Source organism: Rhinatrema bivittatum, chromosome 4 (genome assembly GCF_901001135.1).
Source record: "Rhinatrema bivittatum chromosome 4, aRhiBiv1.1, whole genome shotgun sequence".
Classification (NCBI taxonomy): domain Eukaryota; kingdom Metazoa; phylum Chordata; class Amphibia; order Gymnophiona; family Rhinatrematidae; genus Rhinatrema; species Rhinatrema bivittatum.
Genome location: NC_042618.1, coordinates 184474645 through 184489797, shown reverse-complemented (window position 1 = coordinate 184489797; position 15153 = coordinate 184474645). Strand labels below are relative to the sequence as shown.

At 43.5% G+C, this 15153-nt stretch overlaps 1 protein-coding gene across 1 annotated transcript in view; it reads right to left on the bottom strand.

Moving 5' to 3' along the window:
• Nucleotides 1-13406, bottom strand: part of CACNG1 (calcium voltage-gated channel auxiliary subunit gamma 1) — a 99264-nt gene extending 85858 nt beyond the window's left edge. The window contains exon 1 of the mRNA XM_029599343.1: nucleotides 13079-13406. Within this exon, the coding sequence (XP_029455203.1) occupies nucleotides 13079-13316 (238 nt within the window). The 5' untranslated portion in view covers nucleotides 13317-13406. The remainder of the gene's footprint in view (nucleotides 1-13078) is intronic.
• Nucleotides 13407-15153: the final 1747 nt, after the last annotated feature.

The following is a 15153-nucleotide window of genomic DNA, read 5'->3' as shown; positions in this document are numbered from 1 at the left end:
TCATTCTCAATAGGACATGCACGGGTGCTGCACTGCTGCCTTTTCATAGGTAGGGATATTGCTGTCTGAGCTCTTGGAATTAGTGTTGCAGTAGTTGGAAGGTTTGCCTCACATGTGCTGGGTGGATTTATTTTTCAGGTTTTGTGTTTTACAATGCGCCTGGTAGTAAGGGATTTTGTGTTTCTGTTACTGAGATAGCACCAGAATCAGAATATCTACTTTATATAAAGAGTTGTATTTCAAATATCCTAGTTCTGCTCTGCATCCAGTGTTTGGGGGGGGGGGGGGGTGTACAGGGTGTACAGATACCTTTTATGTTTAAAACTGCTGGAAAGTAAGAGTCCTTTAAAGGTGAACTTCCAACATCTGAAATGATATAATATCAAAGAAAACACAGCCAAAAGAAAATGAGAGAAACTGTACAAATGTAAAAATTGAATAGAAAATGTCAAAACAATAAAGTTTCTGTGATTTCCATAACTCCAAAAATAAAACAAAGGTTAGATTTTCAAGCAATAGTACTCAGAATTGCTTTTTTTGTTTTCTCACGGTTAAAAGGTGAATCATAAGAGCCCGGTGTGCATTAATTAAGGGATGCGCGAATAAGTCGGGCATGCACACGCTGACCGTATTTTTTAAAAGTGTCCACATTTGAGCGTAAATGCTGCAGCGCGTGCATCTCACAGTTTTTCAAGAATGGGTGGGTCCTGGGTGTGCCGGGGCCTGGCCAAGAGATGCGCATGTTAAATGCACACCCCAAAACACCCCGAGGTCCCCTGCCGTGTAACTTTATTTCTGTTATAAACGACGTGTAAGTTTAAAAAAAAAAAAAAAAAAATGCTCGAGCCATTTTGAAGGGGGTTTAAAGGGTCTGGGGTAACTGGACGGAGTACAGGCTATCAAACCAGAGGGCGCAGCCTGGAGGACCGGGCTGTTAACTGGGCAAATTGGTGGACGAACTGGTAAACTGGGCAGTGTCTGTGCGAGCCCCCTTTTAAAACTCCCTGACTTGCGTGATAGAAGCGGGATTTGCTTGCCCATGCGCGCGCCCACTTAAAATTTGGTGCACATGTGTGCGCGGCCAGGCTATTTTATAAAGTGCACATATATGCGCGCAAGTTATAAAATAACAGCATCCCTGGATGCAGACCAACATATGCGCACAAATGTATACCCAAGCACCGGTATGAAAGTTACCATCTAACAGGTAGATTTTTAAAATGTTGCTCGCGCAGAAAATGGTCCCATACATGTGAACCCTGAATCTTGCAAAGGCTTATCCTAGAGCTCGTTGCTGTGTTATCCTCATAACTTTACTGCTAGTCCTGATGAAGCAGGAGAGAGAGAGAGAGAGAGCCTCTGTTAGAGAGACAAAATGACACTCTATATATCTCCCACTTTCAAGTCAGGGTGGGTTTGGGGGGGAGGCGATGTTATATTGGTCTGCCTAGGGCGCAAGGGTCTGTAGACCCTTCTAACACCGCCCCACCCTGAGTTGAAAGTGCCCCTCTTACCAGGGCCGGTGCAAGGGTGTTAGGCGCCTTAGGCACTCTTCTGCCTTGCGCACCCCCTTCCCCACATCGCGCTGACCTCCCCAAGACTCACCCAAAGTCCCTGGTGTTCCAGCGGGGGACCCGGGCGTGATCTCCCGCTCCTGAGACGTCAGCTGCCAATGATCAAAATGGTGCTGGCGGCCTTTTCCCTTACCATATGACAGGGGGCTACCAGTGCCATTGGCTGGCCCCTGTCACATGGTAGGGGTCATCTATTGCCCCTACCATGTGACAGGGGCCAAGCCGGTAGTCGGGTAGGTTGAGGACGGACGGGGTCGCTCGTTGGTCGGCAGCAAGAGAGAGATGAGATAGCCTCGGCAGCGGCTGTCTCTTCTCTCTTGCTGCCAACCCTGGCGCCTTAGGCCCCCACCTAGTTCGCCTAGTGCTTCCGCTGGCCCTGCCTCTTACAGTGGGAGATTATAGTGTCATATTGTCTAACAGAGTCTCTCTCTTTCTCTACCCCCACACAAAAGTGTATCTTTGCTCGAGTGCCCAATACGGCGTTTATGGGTGCATGCACGGTCCTTTTAAAGTTGCAAATGTGTTAAGAATGATTGAGAAATGCTTTGAGTGTAGGGTTCTGGCAATGGCTGAGTGGTAAAATCCTCAGGTGTTTGTAACAGAAGGCTTATGGCACCAGATCCCGGCCCTGGTTCCCACTGAGCCCAAAGAAATTGCTTAGGGGTTTCCGAGGTGGTTATTCAATAGTAAGCGACAAATGAGGAAGTCGAGTACTGCACAGTCAAAGCTGAAGTAAAACTGGGTCCGTGCCATCTGACTTTTTCTTGTTTCATAAGCAGAATAGTTGTTCCCCACCATAAACTTTCTAGATGAAACCAAACTGAAGAATGAGGGACCATGTGTTGAAATGGTTATCGCACTCTAATTTTGACAGTTTGAGCTCTAGTTTTATTTCCCAGTGGGGCTTCTTACGGCGCTCCTCTAGCCATAAAAGCTGCACAGAGAGGGATTAGACTGGTCTTACCCCGTCTCCAGCCTTTTCGCTTACCGTGCACATTCAGGAGGAGCAGTCAGCAGTGTGGAGGCGCGGGTATGTAAGGTATGTTTGCTCCACACATGCACATGCTAATGTCTGTCAGGAAGGGGAGGGCACAGCCATGCATTACTCACCGCAGTCCTGTTTTATGGAGACAGCTGCAGATATGTGAATTTCCAGTTTAGTCATTCATACGCTCTAAATCTATCTTTCTGCAGATTTGCATATTTTATCCAGCTGACCAAATCTGATATACATAGTTTGTTTGTTTTTTTAATACTTCTCAAACCCTTCTCTAAAATATCTTAGCATACTGTGAGTGGCTATTTTTAAACTGAAGCTGTTTTAGGCTTACCAGAAGGCTGGGGTAACCGGGACAAGAACGGTCGTGGGTGCAGTCCAACCATTAGCAGGATGGTCGCACTAGGTTTTCCAAGAAGGCTAGGCTAGCCCACATGGAGCACTGGCAGCCAGGGTTATAACACTAACATTAATTAAATAAGTTTAAAACAATTTATATCCCACTGATTCCAATTAAGTTCATACCGGATAAACAACCCTACACACATAATAAAACAGCATTTAATAAAGAATAAATACATATCACATGATATGTACAGCATATAACTACAGAACAAAAGTGCTATCCGACAGATAAAGGCCCAAGTGGGTTTCTATCTGCCATCATTTACTGCGTGTATGTCTGTGGGGGAGGGGGGTGTTAATTTTTTTTAATTGCCAGCATTGGTGCAAAGGTCTGCAAGTACTTTTTACCTGCTCCCTTTGCCCTAGTCTTCAAAGTAAAAGGATGCTTGTACCTTCACTTTGACAGTTGTTTCATGAAAACGACCCGCCCCACGTTTACACCTGCTATTTTCTGTGAGTTATTTTCCCCCAAGGAAAAAAAAAACACGTGCAAGCCCCCTCCAGCCCCTCCCCCGGGGACACACCCCGCTCTCGCTGCGGGGTGGCGCTAGTCACAGGGCTTCACCCACCCTCAGGCTGGGCAACTTTCAAACAGCCCATTTCCAGGCGTAAATCTGTTTCTACCTGTGGAAAGGGCTTTCAAAATTACCCTCAAGGTGCTTATCTTTATATCAGGCCTTATTTGCTCTGCATCACCGAGTCCTAATAGTTATATCGCCCTAGTGTTGGAAATATATATAGAAAATTAGGAGCTGGGGATAATTTTTTTCTGTTTTGTTTACCTTTTCATGCTTTTTTCTTCCTTCCCTTTATTTTGGCTCTTCTGAATTTTAGGCACCAGGTGATGAATTTTAGAGTCCCGGTGATGTGACTTTTGCAGATTTTCTGACCCCGATGAATTCATTAAGTCTAGTGGTTAGAGAAGCAGGCTATGGACCAGGGAAACCAGGGTTCAAATCCTGATGACATTTCTTGTGACCTTGGGCACGACATTTCACCCTCTATTGCCTCAGGTACAAACTTAGGGGCCAATGCAATATAAAGCGCAGAAAGCGGGCGCTGAAAAGTCAGAGAAGCGGCAGGCGGACATGAGGCAAGGGCGGACGAAGACACTGGAACATGGTGATGAAGACTCTGATGAAGATAAGGATGAAGACGGACTCATACGATGATCAGATGGACTCAGACGATGATCAGACTCAGTTGAAATGAGAATCTGCACTGGATTGATAATGTGGCCGGGAGGATCAGGCGTGTCTTCTGCCTTGAAGGACCAAGAGAGGGCAACTGCTTGGGCATTCTTGGTTGCCAGCCTATATCTCACCTCAAAGTCGAAGCGGGTAAAAAACAGGGACCACTGGCTTGGCGGGCGTTCAGACATTCGACATGGCGGAGATGGTCCAAGTTCTTATGGTCGGTAAATACTGTAATGTGGTGTTGTGCTCCCTCCAACCATTGTCAACACTCTTCGAGTGCCATCTTTATGCCTAATAACTCCTTGTCTCCAATGCCATAGTTCTGTTCGGCAGGGGAGAATTTTTGGGAGAAGAAGGAGTAAGGCTGGAAGACCCCCCTTTGTCAGAGTGTTGACTCAACATGGCCCCCACCCCCATGGAGGAGGCGTTGACATTTAGAATGAAGGGGAGCATGGGATGTGGCTGGCAGAGACATGGTTCCTTGAGGAAAGCCTGCTTTAACTTGAAGAAGGTAGCAACTTCTTCAGGAGGCTATTCCTTGGTATTTGCCCTCTTGGTGAGAGCCGTGAGGGGTGCAGTGATCTGAGAGTAGGTAGGGATGAAGTGTCGATAGAAATTTGCAAATCCCAGGAATCTCTGTAAGGAGCAAAGACCAGAAGGTTGGGGCCAGTTCTGGATACAGGCTACCTTCTCTGGGTCCATGCTGAAGCCGTGCTAGAAATTATGTACCCTAAGAAGGGTAGGCACTCCTTCTGAAAAATGCACTGCTCTAGTTTAGCAAACAGTTTATTGGCCCATAATTGTTGGAGGACTTGGCAAATGTCCTGGTAATGGGATTGGAGATCTTTTGAAAAAGTAAGAATGTCATCGAGGCAGATCACCACGCAGACATACAGGAGATGCCTGAAGACCTCATTCAACATGTTTTGGAATACCACGGGGCATTGCACAAGCCATAAGGCCCAGTGACGTCAGCAGAGGGTGCCACGGAGGATTTCCCACCGCAGTTCCTTTAAATAAGGCTGACTCACACACGCACCTAGGGGCATTCATTCAGCTGAGTGGCATCCCCAGTGCAGCCTAGCCAGCGTGGCAGCCTGCCGCATCTCAGGTTGTGGGGCTGTTTCAGCGTCGGTGGTCCTTCCTCTGCCCAATGTTTGAGGTAAGTGAGGCCAGTTGTGGGGCAATCCCACAGCCTGCTGAGCACAACAATTCGTCTGCTAGGCTGCATCAACCACGCCACAACCAAAAGCTTACACTCCTGACAACAAGAGAGAATATTAGTCACAACATAAGAAAATCAATAGCTAATAATTTAACTTGCAATGGGAAAAGGCCTATCGTACTTCAAAACTATATAAACATGAACTTCATTACTGAGGAGAAGATGAAACCACAGGAGCAGGAGATCCCTGAATTGTCCTATCGATCAAAAATGTAACCAAATGAGAAGATTCATAAAATATGTATTTAACATCTTTATACTTAATTACGCATTTGCAAGGAACATGTAATCAAAATAATGTGACCAACTGGAAAACCCTTGGCTTCAGCAAAAACATAATTTCCTCTTGGCATGAGTCATCTTAGCCAAATCTGAAAACTTTTGTATCTTGAGGTCACAAAAAAGAGCCTCCTTATTTTGAAAAAAATAGTCTCATGAGACAGTCTCTATCAGAATCAAATGTCAAGTTAACTATTAATGTAGATGGAACCACTTGCTGCTCTTGTGATTTCTCCAAATAAGATTTCAGATCCAACACATCAAAAGAGTTTTGAGCCTCTAGCTATTTAGAGAAGGCTTCTATGCATTTTTAACAAAAGATGGCAGGAAATAAAGCCATGAAACAAGAGAATGAATATTTTCAGGCATTGAAGTACCTCAACTAAATATTTCTTCCACAGATCAGTGGAAGCCACAGATTTCATCTCAGAAAAATGTACAAGTTTTATATTTCTCCTGCGCACCACATTCTCCACCATCTGAAGCTTATTTTGGAACAATGTCTGTTGATTCTTGCATAAGTTTTTCTCAGATTCTACAACATCAAATCTCTGCTTACCTTGGGAAATATCCCTCTCATAATTCTAATGAACTACGGCAACTTCTTATTGTTGAATCAACAATTGCCCTAATTGTGAAGTCAGAGTAGCTATAGACTCCCATATTCCTTCCTAAGTAATAACTTGAGGTTTAGTTAACAAAAACCTGGGATGTGTTGGCTGGGACTGATTGAGGACATCAGATTTTGCACAGTCAGTGATCTTTCAACTATAGTAGCCCCTTCCACCAAATCCCCATCTCTTATGCCCTGGGGATTCCCCTCCACAATATTTGGACTCCTTTCACTTAAAGCAGCCACAGAAAAGTCCCCTTTACTACTGCTGGGAAAACTGGTATTACGGCTGTTGATGTCATCACCATAACCAGTGACATTAATCCTTGTAAGCCCCAGCTGTGGAGGGGATTCACGGAGTTCCTGGGACAAAAATACTGGCATGTCTGGAGAACCATTAGGAAAACAAAAAAGATAGATGCCTTGGTCTTTTTCAAATGTTTATTAAAGTAGAGAAGTGTTGTTTTTTTTTTATTTTGCCCGACTCAGGCCGAGTTTCGCAGCTCACACAGCCGCTGCCTCGGGGGTTTGAACACTCTCTGGGCTCAAATAAAGTTAAGATGATGTGGATCACACCAAATGACTAAGTAGGTGATTCACAGTAATAATGAATCTTATGTCACGCTGTCCAGTGCTCGGTCTTTACCCTGAAAGAGTAAAACATTTGAAAAAGACCAATGCATCTATCTTTTTTTGTTTTCCTAACGACTATTTTAGATCGCCTACCTCTTTGCTTTTTCGGACCATGTCTGGAGAACCAGGCAGCACACTTCCCCCCTGCTGAAGAACTCAGCGACACATCGCTGGGGCTTCTTACCACTGCTGCCTTCAACCACACCACATCGGCATCAATCAGATCCATCGGAGCTTGCAAAGGAGGAACCCCAGGGTAGGCACTTCCCCATAACAGATTGCAAGAAGAAAGAAAAAATAAGCAAGCACAAGGGCAGGCAAGATCTTTTGTGGTGGTTTAGCTACATGTGGCCTTCTTGACTTCTTCTACTCACCTAAAAAAAAAAAAAAAAGTACTTTCTCCCTATGTCCAGGCCTAGGAAACCTGACCAAGACTGAAGGTGAGGGGGTCGTCTATTTTAATACAATTGTGGGGTTTAGCCTGGGGAATGGCCTGGAAGAAAATTGAATTTTTAATCTCTTATTTTACCTTCAGCATTTATTGAATCATAATGTCTTGTCAGTTAAGCAATGGAAGGTCCGAGGGGGCACCATTGTTGGGCTGTGCTTAGGGTATCAGTTGGCCTTAAGCCAGTCTTGATTAAGAACATAAATATATTTTGAACCTTTACAATTAGAAAGGTTTATTTAATAAGAGAAAACATAAATATTTCTTTGACAAGATTTGTTGTTGTGATTTAGGGTGACTTTTGGAGTAGTTCTACATTGCAATTTTTGGATGGGTTATGGATTTATTAGATCTTAAGTTTATGACCCTGATTGGTAGTGACTAGCATTATTGTAAGCTTTATCTGTGTATAAAAGGCTTGCATCTGTTGGCCAGCAGATGGCGCCCTGTGCACTGTGCAAAGACAATATGCTCTGTCTGCAAAGCCCTGTCTTTCAAGCACACACACATATACACGCAAGCTCTTCTCTTACTTTGTTAATACATTAAAAGAATATGTATCTTTTCCACTTTTGTTTGGTTTTGAAAATTTACGTAAGCTGTGAACCAGACAATCTGAGCAACGCCAGGTACTTTTTGCTAACATGTTCTGTCTGCAAAAATTGTCTCTCAGGCTCCCACACACAGGCACACTCACACATAGTCACACATGGATAGATAAGCACACACACACATACATGCAGGCCCTTACACATACACACACACACATGCTCCCCACATACACAAAGTCCCACACATGCATTCACATACACACCACACCCCATTCACATATAAACGCACACACACACACAAGGCCCCTCTCACACACATATACACACACACAGGACATTTTCTTCAGGTGCCGCCAGACCCCTTCTTCCGGCGCCGCGTGATGAGGTCCGTGGCGGCCCTCTCCTTCTTTGACACAGTAGGATGGGAATCATGGCAGCCATCCTGCAGGCCTCAGGTATTGGCCAGCCCTGATTGTGTGATCCTGAGCCCCGAGTGGCTGAGCCATGGACCACCCATGCCTATGCCATTGTTATGAATTGTGAACTAGTTAAAAGACAGGAAATAGAGAGTAAAACTAACTGGTCAGTTCTCTGAATGTAGCATGGTAAATATTGTAGTGCCCCAGGGGTCTGTACTGGAACTGGTACTTTTTAATCTTCTTTTATAACAATTGCTATTTAGTGCTCTCTTGAATTGGGCAATGAGAGGCATCTAATATACTGTCAGTGTAGTTTATGAAAAAGTTCCCTACATTTCTATATGCTTACAGTTAATTACCTAACAAAATAAAACAATATTCATCATTTTCACTCTTGTTCGATTTTACAGTTTATAGCTGTTTATGGACCAGACAACCCGAGCAACGCTGGGCAGTTTTTGCTAGTGTTTCGGATATATCTGGTGATGTGGGCTGCTCTGTGAGCTTAAAGAATGTTATGCATTGAATTTTCTTAATTCATAACTTGAATTTGTTCTTTTTTTTTTGCTTAATATTGTTTCAGGTTTATTGTATGCTTGGCAATACATAATTGTGTACAAAATTTAAGGAACACCCCCCCCCCTTCCATCTTATATGGTCATTGCCAACCTTATGGATGAATATAATATGAAGCACTATTACACTGATCCTTATCAACCCCCATGCAGACATTACACTGATCCAAGTAAAGCATGAACCACACCTATAACCAAAAAGTGATTCTTCATCAAAGACCCTGCAAGTGTCTCACCAGTACCTGTAACGTGTGAAGGCAGCATGGGCAGCTGGAGAGCAGATCTTCAGCAAAACTCTACACAGATGTCTCACCGATCAGGTCCATTGCTGGGGATGATGCAAATTAGGGTAACTACCCCAGACCATATGATTCAATCTGCTTTCCCCCTTCCCCACCCCTCTACATGCTGGGAGGAGGATACCAGTGCTTTCTAATAGTGGCTGCCTCCTCTGCCTGCTTCAGTCTGGTCTGAACCTGGTAAGGCTGTGCATTCAAACTTCAGATTGAAGCTGGCAGGAGGAGGAGGCAGCTGCATTTAAGAAGCTGCCGTCCTCCTCTGCATGCGTGTGGGGGAAGGGGAGAGAGAGGATTATGCATTTCGGAGAGGATCCTGCTGGGCAGGGGGAGGGAGGGAGGGTCACAACCTCAGGCCTACTTGCTGATTTGCCCGGCATGGCCAACTGAAGATTGGATCTTTATCAGAACCCCATTCTTGTGTCACACAAGATACATATAAATCAGGAATGGTGCTGAAAACTGAAAATTGATCCTTTATCGCAGAAACCTGCAAGTAAAGCATAGGCAAATGCTATGGGTGTTCATCAGTGCCCCATGCATGCCCGACACCGATGCATGTAAAGCGTGAATTTGGCATGGGTTTTAGAAAAGTGGAACTTCATAAAAAATGTGATGAAACCTCTTCGCTGATACATGTGGAGCATGAATAGGACATGGACAGCGCTGAACAACAGATCCTTATCAGATTCCTATGTAGGTCTCGCACAAGTAAAGCTGAATGTATCACGGAGACAGCTCAAGTGGAATCAGAGCTAGTAAGGTTTGTAAATGAGAGGGGACCGAATATTTTATTTCATTTATTACTTGCATACTACCTCACCAGCTAACAGATCCTGCCTGAGGTGATGAACATAGACTAATCATGAGAAAACATAAAGAAAACCCCATCCTCCTAAGATAAAATACAAAATCAGAATAAACACTTTCCCCAGTACATGTTCCTTCTAGCCCCTTCTATCACACCCCAGCTTTCACAATCCCACCAAAATCCAGCCCATCCAACCCACCCCACAAAAAAACAAATTGCCCTTATAAAACCAGAGGCCGTCAGTGACAGCAGACAGAGTCCCCAATAACTCCTGTTCTCACCACTTATTTTACTGTGGAGTGAGTTGGGGGAACAGCCATGGTTTAACGTTTTTTTTCCTGAAGGCCCGGTAATTTTAGATTCCAGCCTTTATCCAGGTGTTTCAAAGGGAGGGGGGCGTGCCACAGAAAATGCCCTCTTTCAGAAGTTAACTTTCTGTTATCTCACAAAAGGAAGACACTTGCAATAAAGCTCCCTGACTAGATTTTACCATCCAACCTGGTTTATACCACAGAATAAAGAGGAGCCATTTGCCCTCATGGTTCTGAAAATAGGATGGGGGGGGGGGGGGGGCAGTTTAAGCTGGACTCGTGCCTTAACGGGAAGTGAAGGAAACTTTGCCAAGAAAAAGGGCTTGCACTCTGCCTCTAGGACCAGCCAAAGGTGGCTCTTGCTACAATATTCTGCATCAATTGCCACCAATGAACACATCCTGCTGGCAGCCCCACAAAGAAACAATTGCACTAGGCCAGCATAGGAATTCTGTACCGCTGGAACACCATTCTAAATACACTATTATCTGCAAAAGGATACAACTTCGGTATATGTCCAAGTTTCAGGAAAGCATTTGGAGACACCAGTGAAATATGGGAGCCTAGCTCAAAACTGGACCTGAGCCGCACTCCCAAATCTTTCACCTTGCAGGAACAGCAAGGAGAGGACTGGTTTAACCTATAACTCAAGAGAGGTCACAACCTGCTCTCCACCGATTTACAAAATCTCAATGTTTTTTTCCTTCATTTAGAGCCAGGTGGCTAGATCGAAGCCATTTAACACTTTCTTTTAATGGAAGGCATCTCTACTGCAGGATCTTTCCCAGCTGGACGACATCCAGACAGAAGTATTCCATTATGCCAGAAGTTTGGATGCTGCTCCCCAGAGGTAGCATAAAACTATTGAACAATAGCAGGGACCTGGATGAGCCATGAGGGTTCCCATACCCCATCCCTCTTAGACTAGATAAAGGGCTCCCATACCTCAATTTCAGAGAATCAAAGGATATCCACTCAATAACAATCCCAGTATCCCTCTTCATTTGCATCTGTCCAACAACCATGAGTGACAAAATCAAACACACTTGTTCTGCCTAGAAGAGCCTGAAAAACTACCCCTTCTTTAGCCCTACAATGAACAATCTCTTCAGCTGCTGATACTAATACAGTCTCTGAGCCGTGGCCAGTTCTAAACCCTGTGAAGCACAACTCCAACTACGCGCTATTCTCAAAAAACAGTCAACTGCATGGTAACAGATTTTCCAATGATTTTCGACAGTAACGGCATAATAGAAATGGGTCGATGGCTCTCACATTGTGCCGCATTTAGAGATGACTTTGTCAAGAAGGGGATTACGATACAGTGTTTGAGAGGAGAAAGTACATAACCTTGCAAGCTTCAACCTTTTGTTTAAAAAAAAAGTGCAAAAATGTTTTTTTTTAATTATATTACATAAAAAAAAAAAAGTGAAGAGACCTAACAGTAGGACTGAAAAAGCAAGCAGGAGATGCAAGAAACGGGCTGATCATTTGAATGGGACTGCTATTTGAATGTGATAAGTTAAAGCCATTTCTTTGACACAGTACATTAAATAGTATTTACAAGCGCTATCAACTCCAGGGCATGTTGAATCATAATTGTACGACAGCACATGGGCCAAATGTTTCTGGAAAGTCAGTGCACATTGCTATTGAATTTATGGGGGGGTGTTTCTTGCAATGCCCAAGTTTAAGACTGTAGAATGTTACCCCTCTGCCAGAAATGTGATTTCCCAAACCTGCTGTTGCTACTTGTCCAAAGTGCACTGCAGAGTGCCTTGTGAGCGCCTGCATAACTTGTGATCATCTAATGACTGTACAGAAAACTTTTTGCCTAGCATGAACGTTGCACAGATCCAAGTCCTGAAAGGAGGAAATCCCACTGTGAATAAGGTGCAATCTTCTGCTCACCTACTTTTCCTCCCCCCCCCACACACTCTATTTGACCAACTTCCTGCTTTCTTTTTTGAGTAAACAAAGAGACTTACCACCTGTTCTGAAGATCAATCTCTAAAAAACACATTGAGGGCAATTTTCCAGCTGCCTGCGTTGGTGCAATATCCATGCCTAGCTCTGTACTGCATGCTTTGCACCGGTTTTCAAAGGCAAAACGCATACAGACGTTCCCTTGGAAAATTTCCGTGAGTATGAAATAAGTCTGCTTGCTTGCGCCTGCTTTTTTTTTTTTTTTTTGCAAGTACAGTTTTGCTTGAAAAGTACACGTGAAAGATTGGAAGTGCCCATCCATGCGTGTGCTTTTCCTTCCTCCGAGCTAAACATGCCAACCCCTGCCCCCCCCCCCCTCGGGGAACGCTTCCTCTCGAGGCATCGTAAAGCCCAGCTACATGGGTTGTGCAACACTGCACCTACTTTTAATCACATGGAGGATGGGCAATTTTTAGACAGATAATTATTTGGATCAAATGCATTTAAAGCAGCATACATTTCTAGGAGAATTGTGCTCATTATATACTGTAGGGGGTTTGTATTCAGCTACAGGTAGAAGTTTACCAACACCTTATGAATCTACAATAAAAACCAAGGGACTCTGGAACAAAATATATAAATGACTGCGTGACCAAAGCACTGTTTCACTAAATACAATGGTAAATTGGAACAGGTATTTGACGTGAACTTGGTACTTTCCAGTAGAATATAGCGTTTAATAATATAAACAAGAATCCCACTTCTTTCTTAGCCACCTTTTGGGTACGTATTCAATAAGTATAAATAGAGATACCCTACCTCCAGGTAGACTCAGCGGTCCACATCCCTTGCCCTTGGGGTCCGGCTCTTGGATATATATCCGTTTTGTGCAGAACCGCCATAGCCCAAAATGAGCTGCATCACAGGTAGTGTTCAGTTTCTCGACTTTTGGACTTAACACTGCCCAATGATCTGTCACCACAGCTGCCAACATCAAGGATATTCCAACCAAGATAAAGCAGAAAGCGACCCTAATTTTGGTTGCCTTGCCTTCCATTGTGGTTGAGGTCGTGGATGTGGAGAATCAGAGCCTCTCGCTTCCCCTGTCTGCTGCTTCTCTTTGCCTGTGGTCAAGAATCTCTGCAAGTTAAGTGCTCACCCCCCCCAACTCTTGGCACGTCTAAGCACTTTCAAATGTCACTGGGACACAATTAAGCAGAGCGGCTTGTAGGCTGGAATGAACTCATGGCCATCTGGACAGCTGTTGAGGTATATCAGGAAGGTTTACAAGCAGACACGTGAGTGTGGATTCTATTAATGCATAGAATGAGTAAAGAAGAAGTGGCTAGCACTGCTCTGGTTACAGAACGTTCTTCCTTGATTTGCTTTGAGAATTTTATGATCCCAATGGTATCAATCTCGGTTGTTGGCTGAATGAAATTAATAATCGGATTTCTTGGACTGTGCTGTTATGCAACATATATATATATAGAGAGAGAGAGAGAGCACTGTAATCAAGCTATTTTTCCCCTTTCAATAATTATCAAGTGGATGGTCCAGAAGCTAAATACCCTGCTCCCTTGATATTATGTGAGGTTGTCAAAACATTACCTCTTAATTCAACCCACACAATGCCCATAAATATTTAGTAAGCTTAGTGGGGAAAGGAACTACCTTATACTTGGTAATGTAATTGTATGACTTGCAGTAATCATTGCATCCCTGTATTGACTCGTTACAGTCCTTCTCGTGTACAGTAACCTGAGTGTACTGTCTGCTTTATCAAAAACAATTCATAAGGCAGAGAGCTCTTTTAACAACTCTCCAGACCTGACTGACTAGGAATTTACTGCTATAGACCTAACCGTTATTAGTTTGACTATTGTCTGGTATCGCTGCCTTACAACCTAGGAGAAAACAAGCGAGCCATGGAGAAGAAGCAAAAGAAAGTCATAATTGGAAAATGGTTTTTTTTTTAACTGTTCCACAAAGCAAAGCTCTCCAAAGGCTTCTTTATCTGATTTGCCCTGCCTGTGAAGCAAATAGCAGGCGGTGTCCATTGGGCAATGTGGATAGGCCGGTGCAAGAACTGGAGAACGAAGGGAAATACAAATTGATGTGTTATGTGCAGTAAACCTCGCTTCGTTGTTTCGCATCTACAGTAATAGCAATGAGTACAAATTGTTACAGTATGATACCTTGTGAATATTGTGTGGGTGATTATGTTAGACACATTTAAAATGGCACAGATCCCCATGGGTACCAGTTCATTTTAAGAGCCAAGCTTCCACCAATGAACTGTATAATGAATGAATTGCAAAGTTTTAGGAGCCTGGAGAAAGCTGAAATATTAATAGGCTGTAATAGCCTGGATTGTACTGACTTAAGATGTTGCGGGACACATCTGGAGAAGGGACCTACATGATTCAAACAGCATCATCTTTTTATATTGGTCTGACAAAAGGTGTCACGACTAATGTAGGCATTCAACTCAGGTGTGAAGTGTTGGATAAAGCAGTGGTGCTCAAACCGGTCCTCATGAGCCTGCTAACCAGTCGGGTTTTCAGGATATCCCTAATGAATATGCATTAGATATTTGCAAGCATTGTATTGCCTCCAGTGTACATAAATATATCTCATGCTTATCCATTAGGGTTAACCTGAAAATCTGACTGGCTAAGGATGCATAGGACTGGTTTGAGCACTATTGTTATTGTTATTATTGTTATTATTATTATTATTTATTGGACTTGATATACTGCATGTAGAAATAAATTATCCAAGTGGCTTACATTAAAATAAATATAACAAATTACACAGTATCAAATTGTTACATAATATGTAAACAATTAACATTAAAATAAACAGAAAAATACAGATAAAATATATACTGG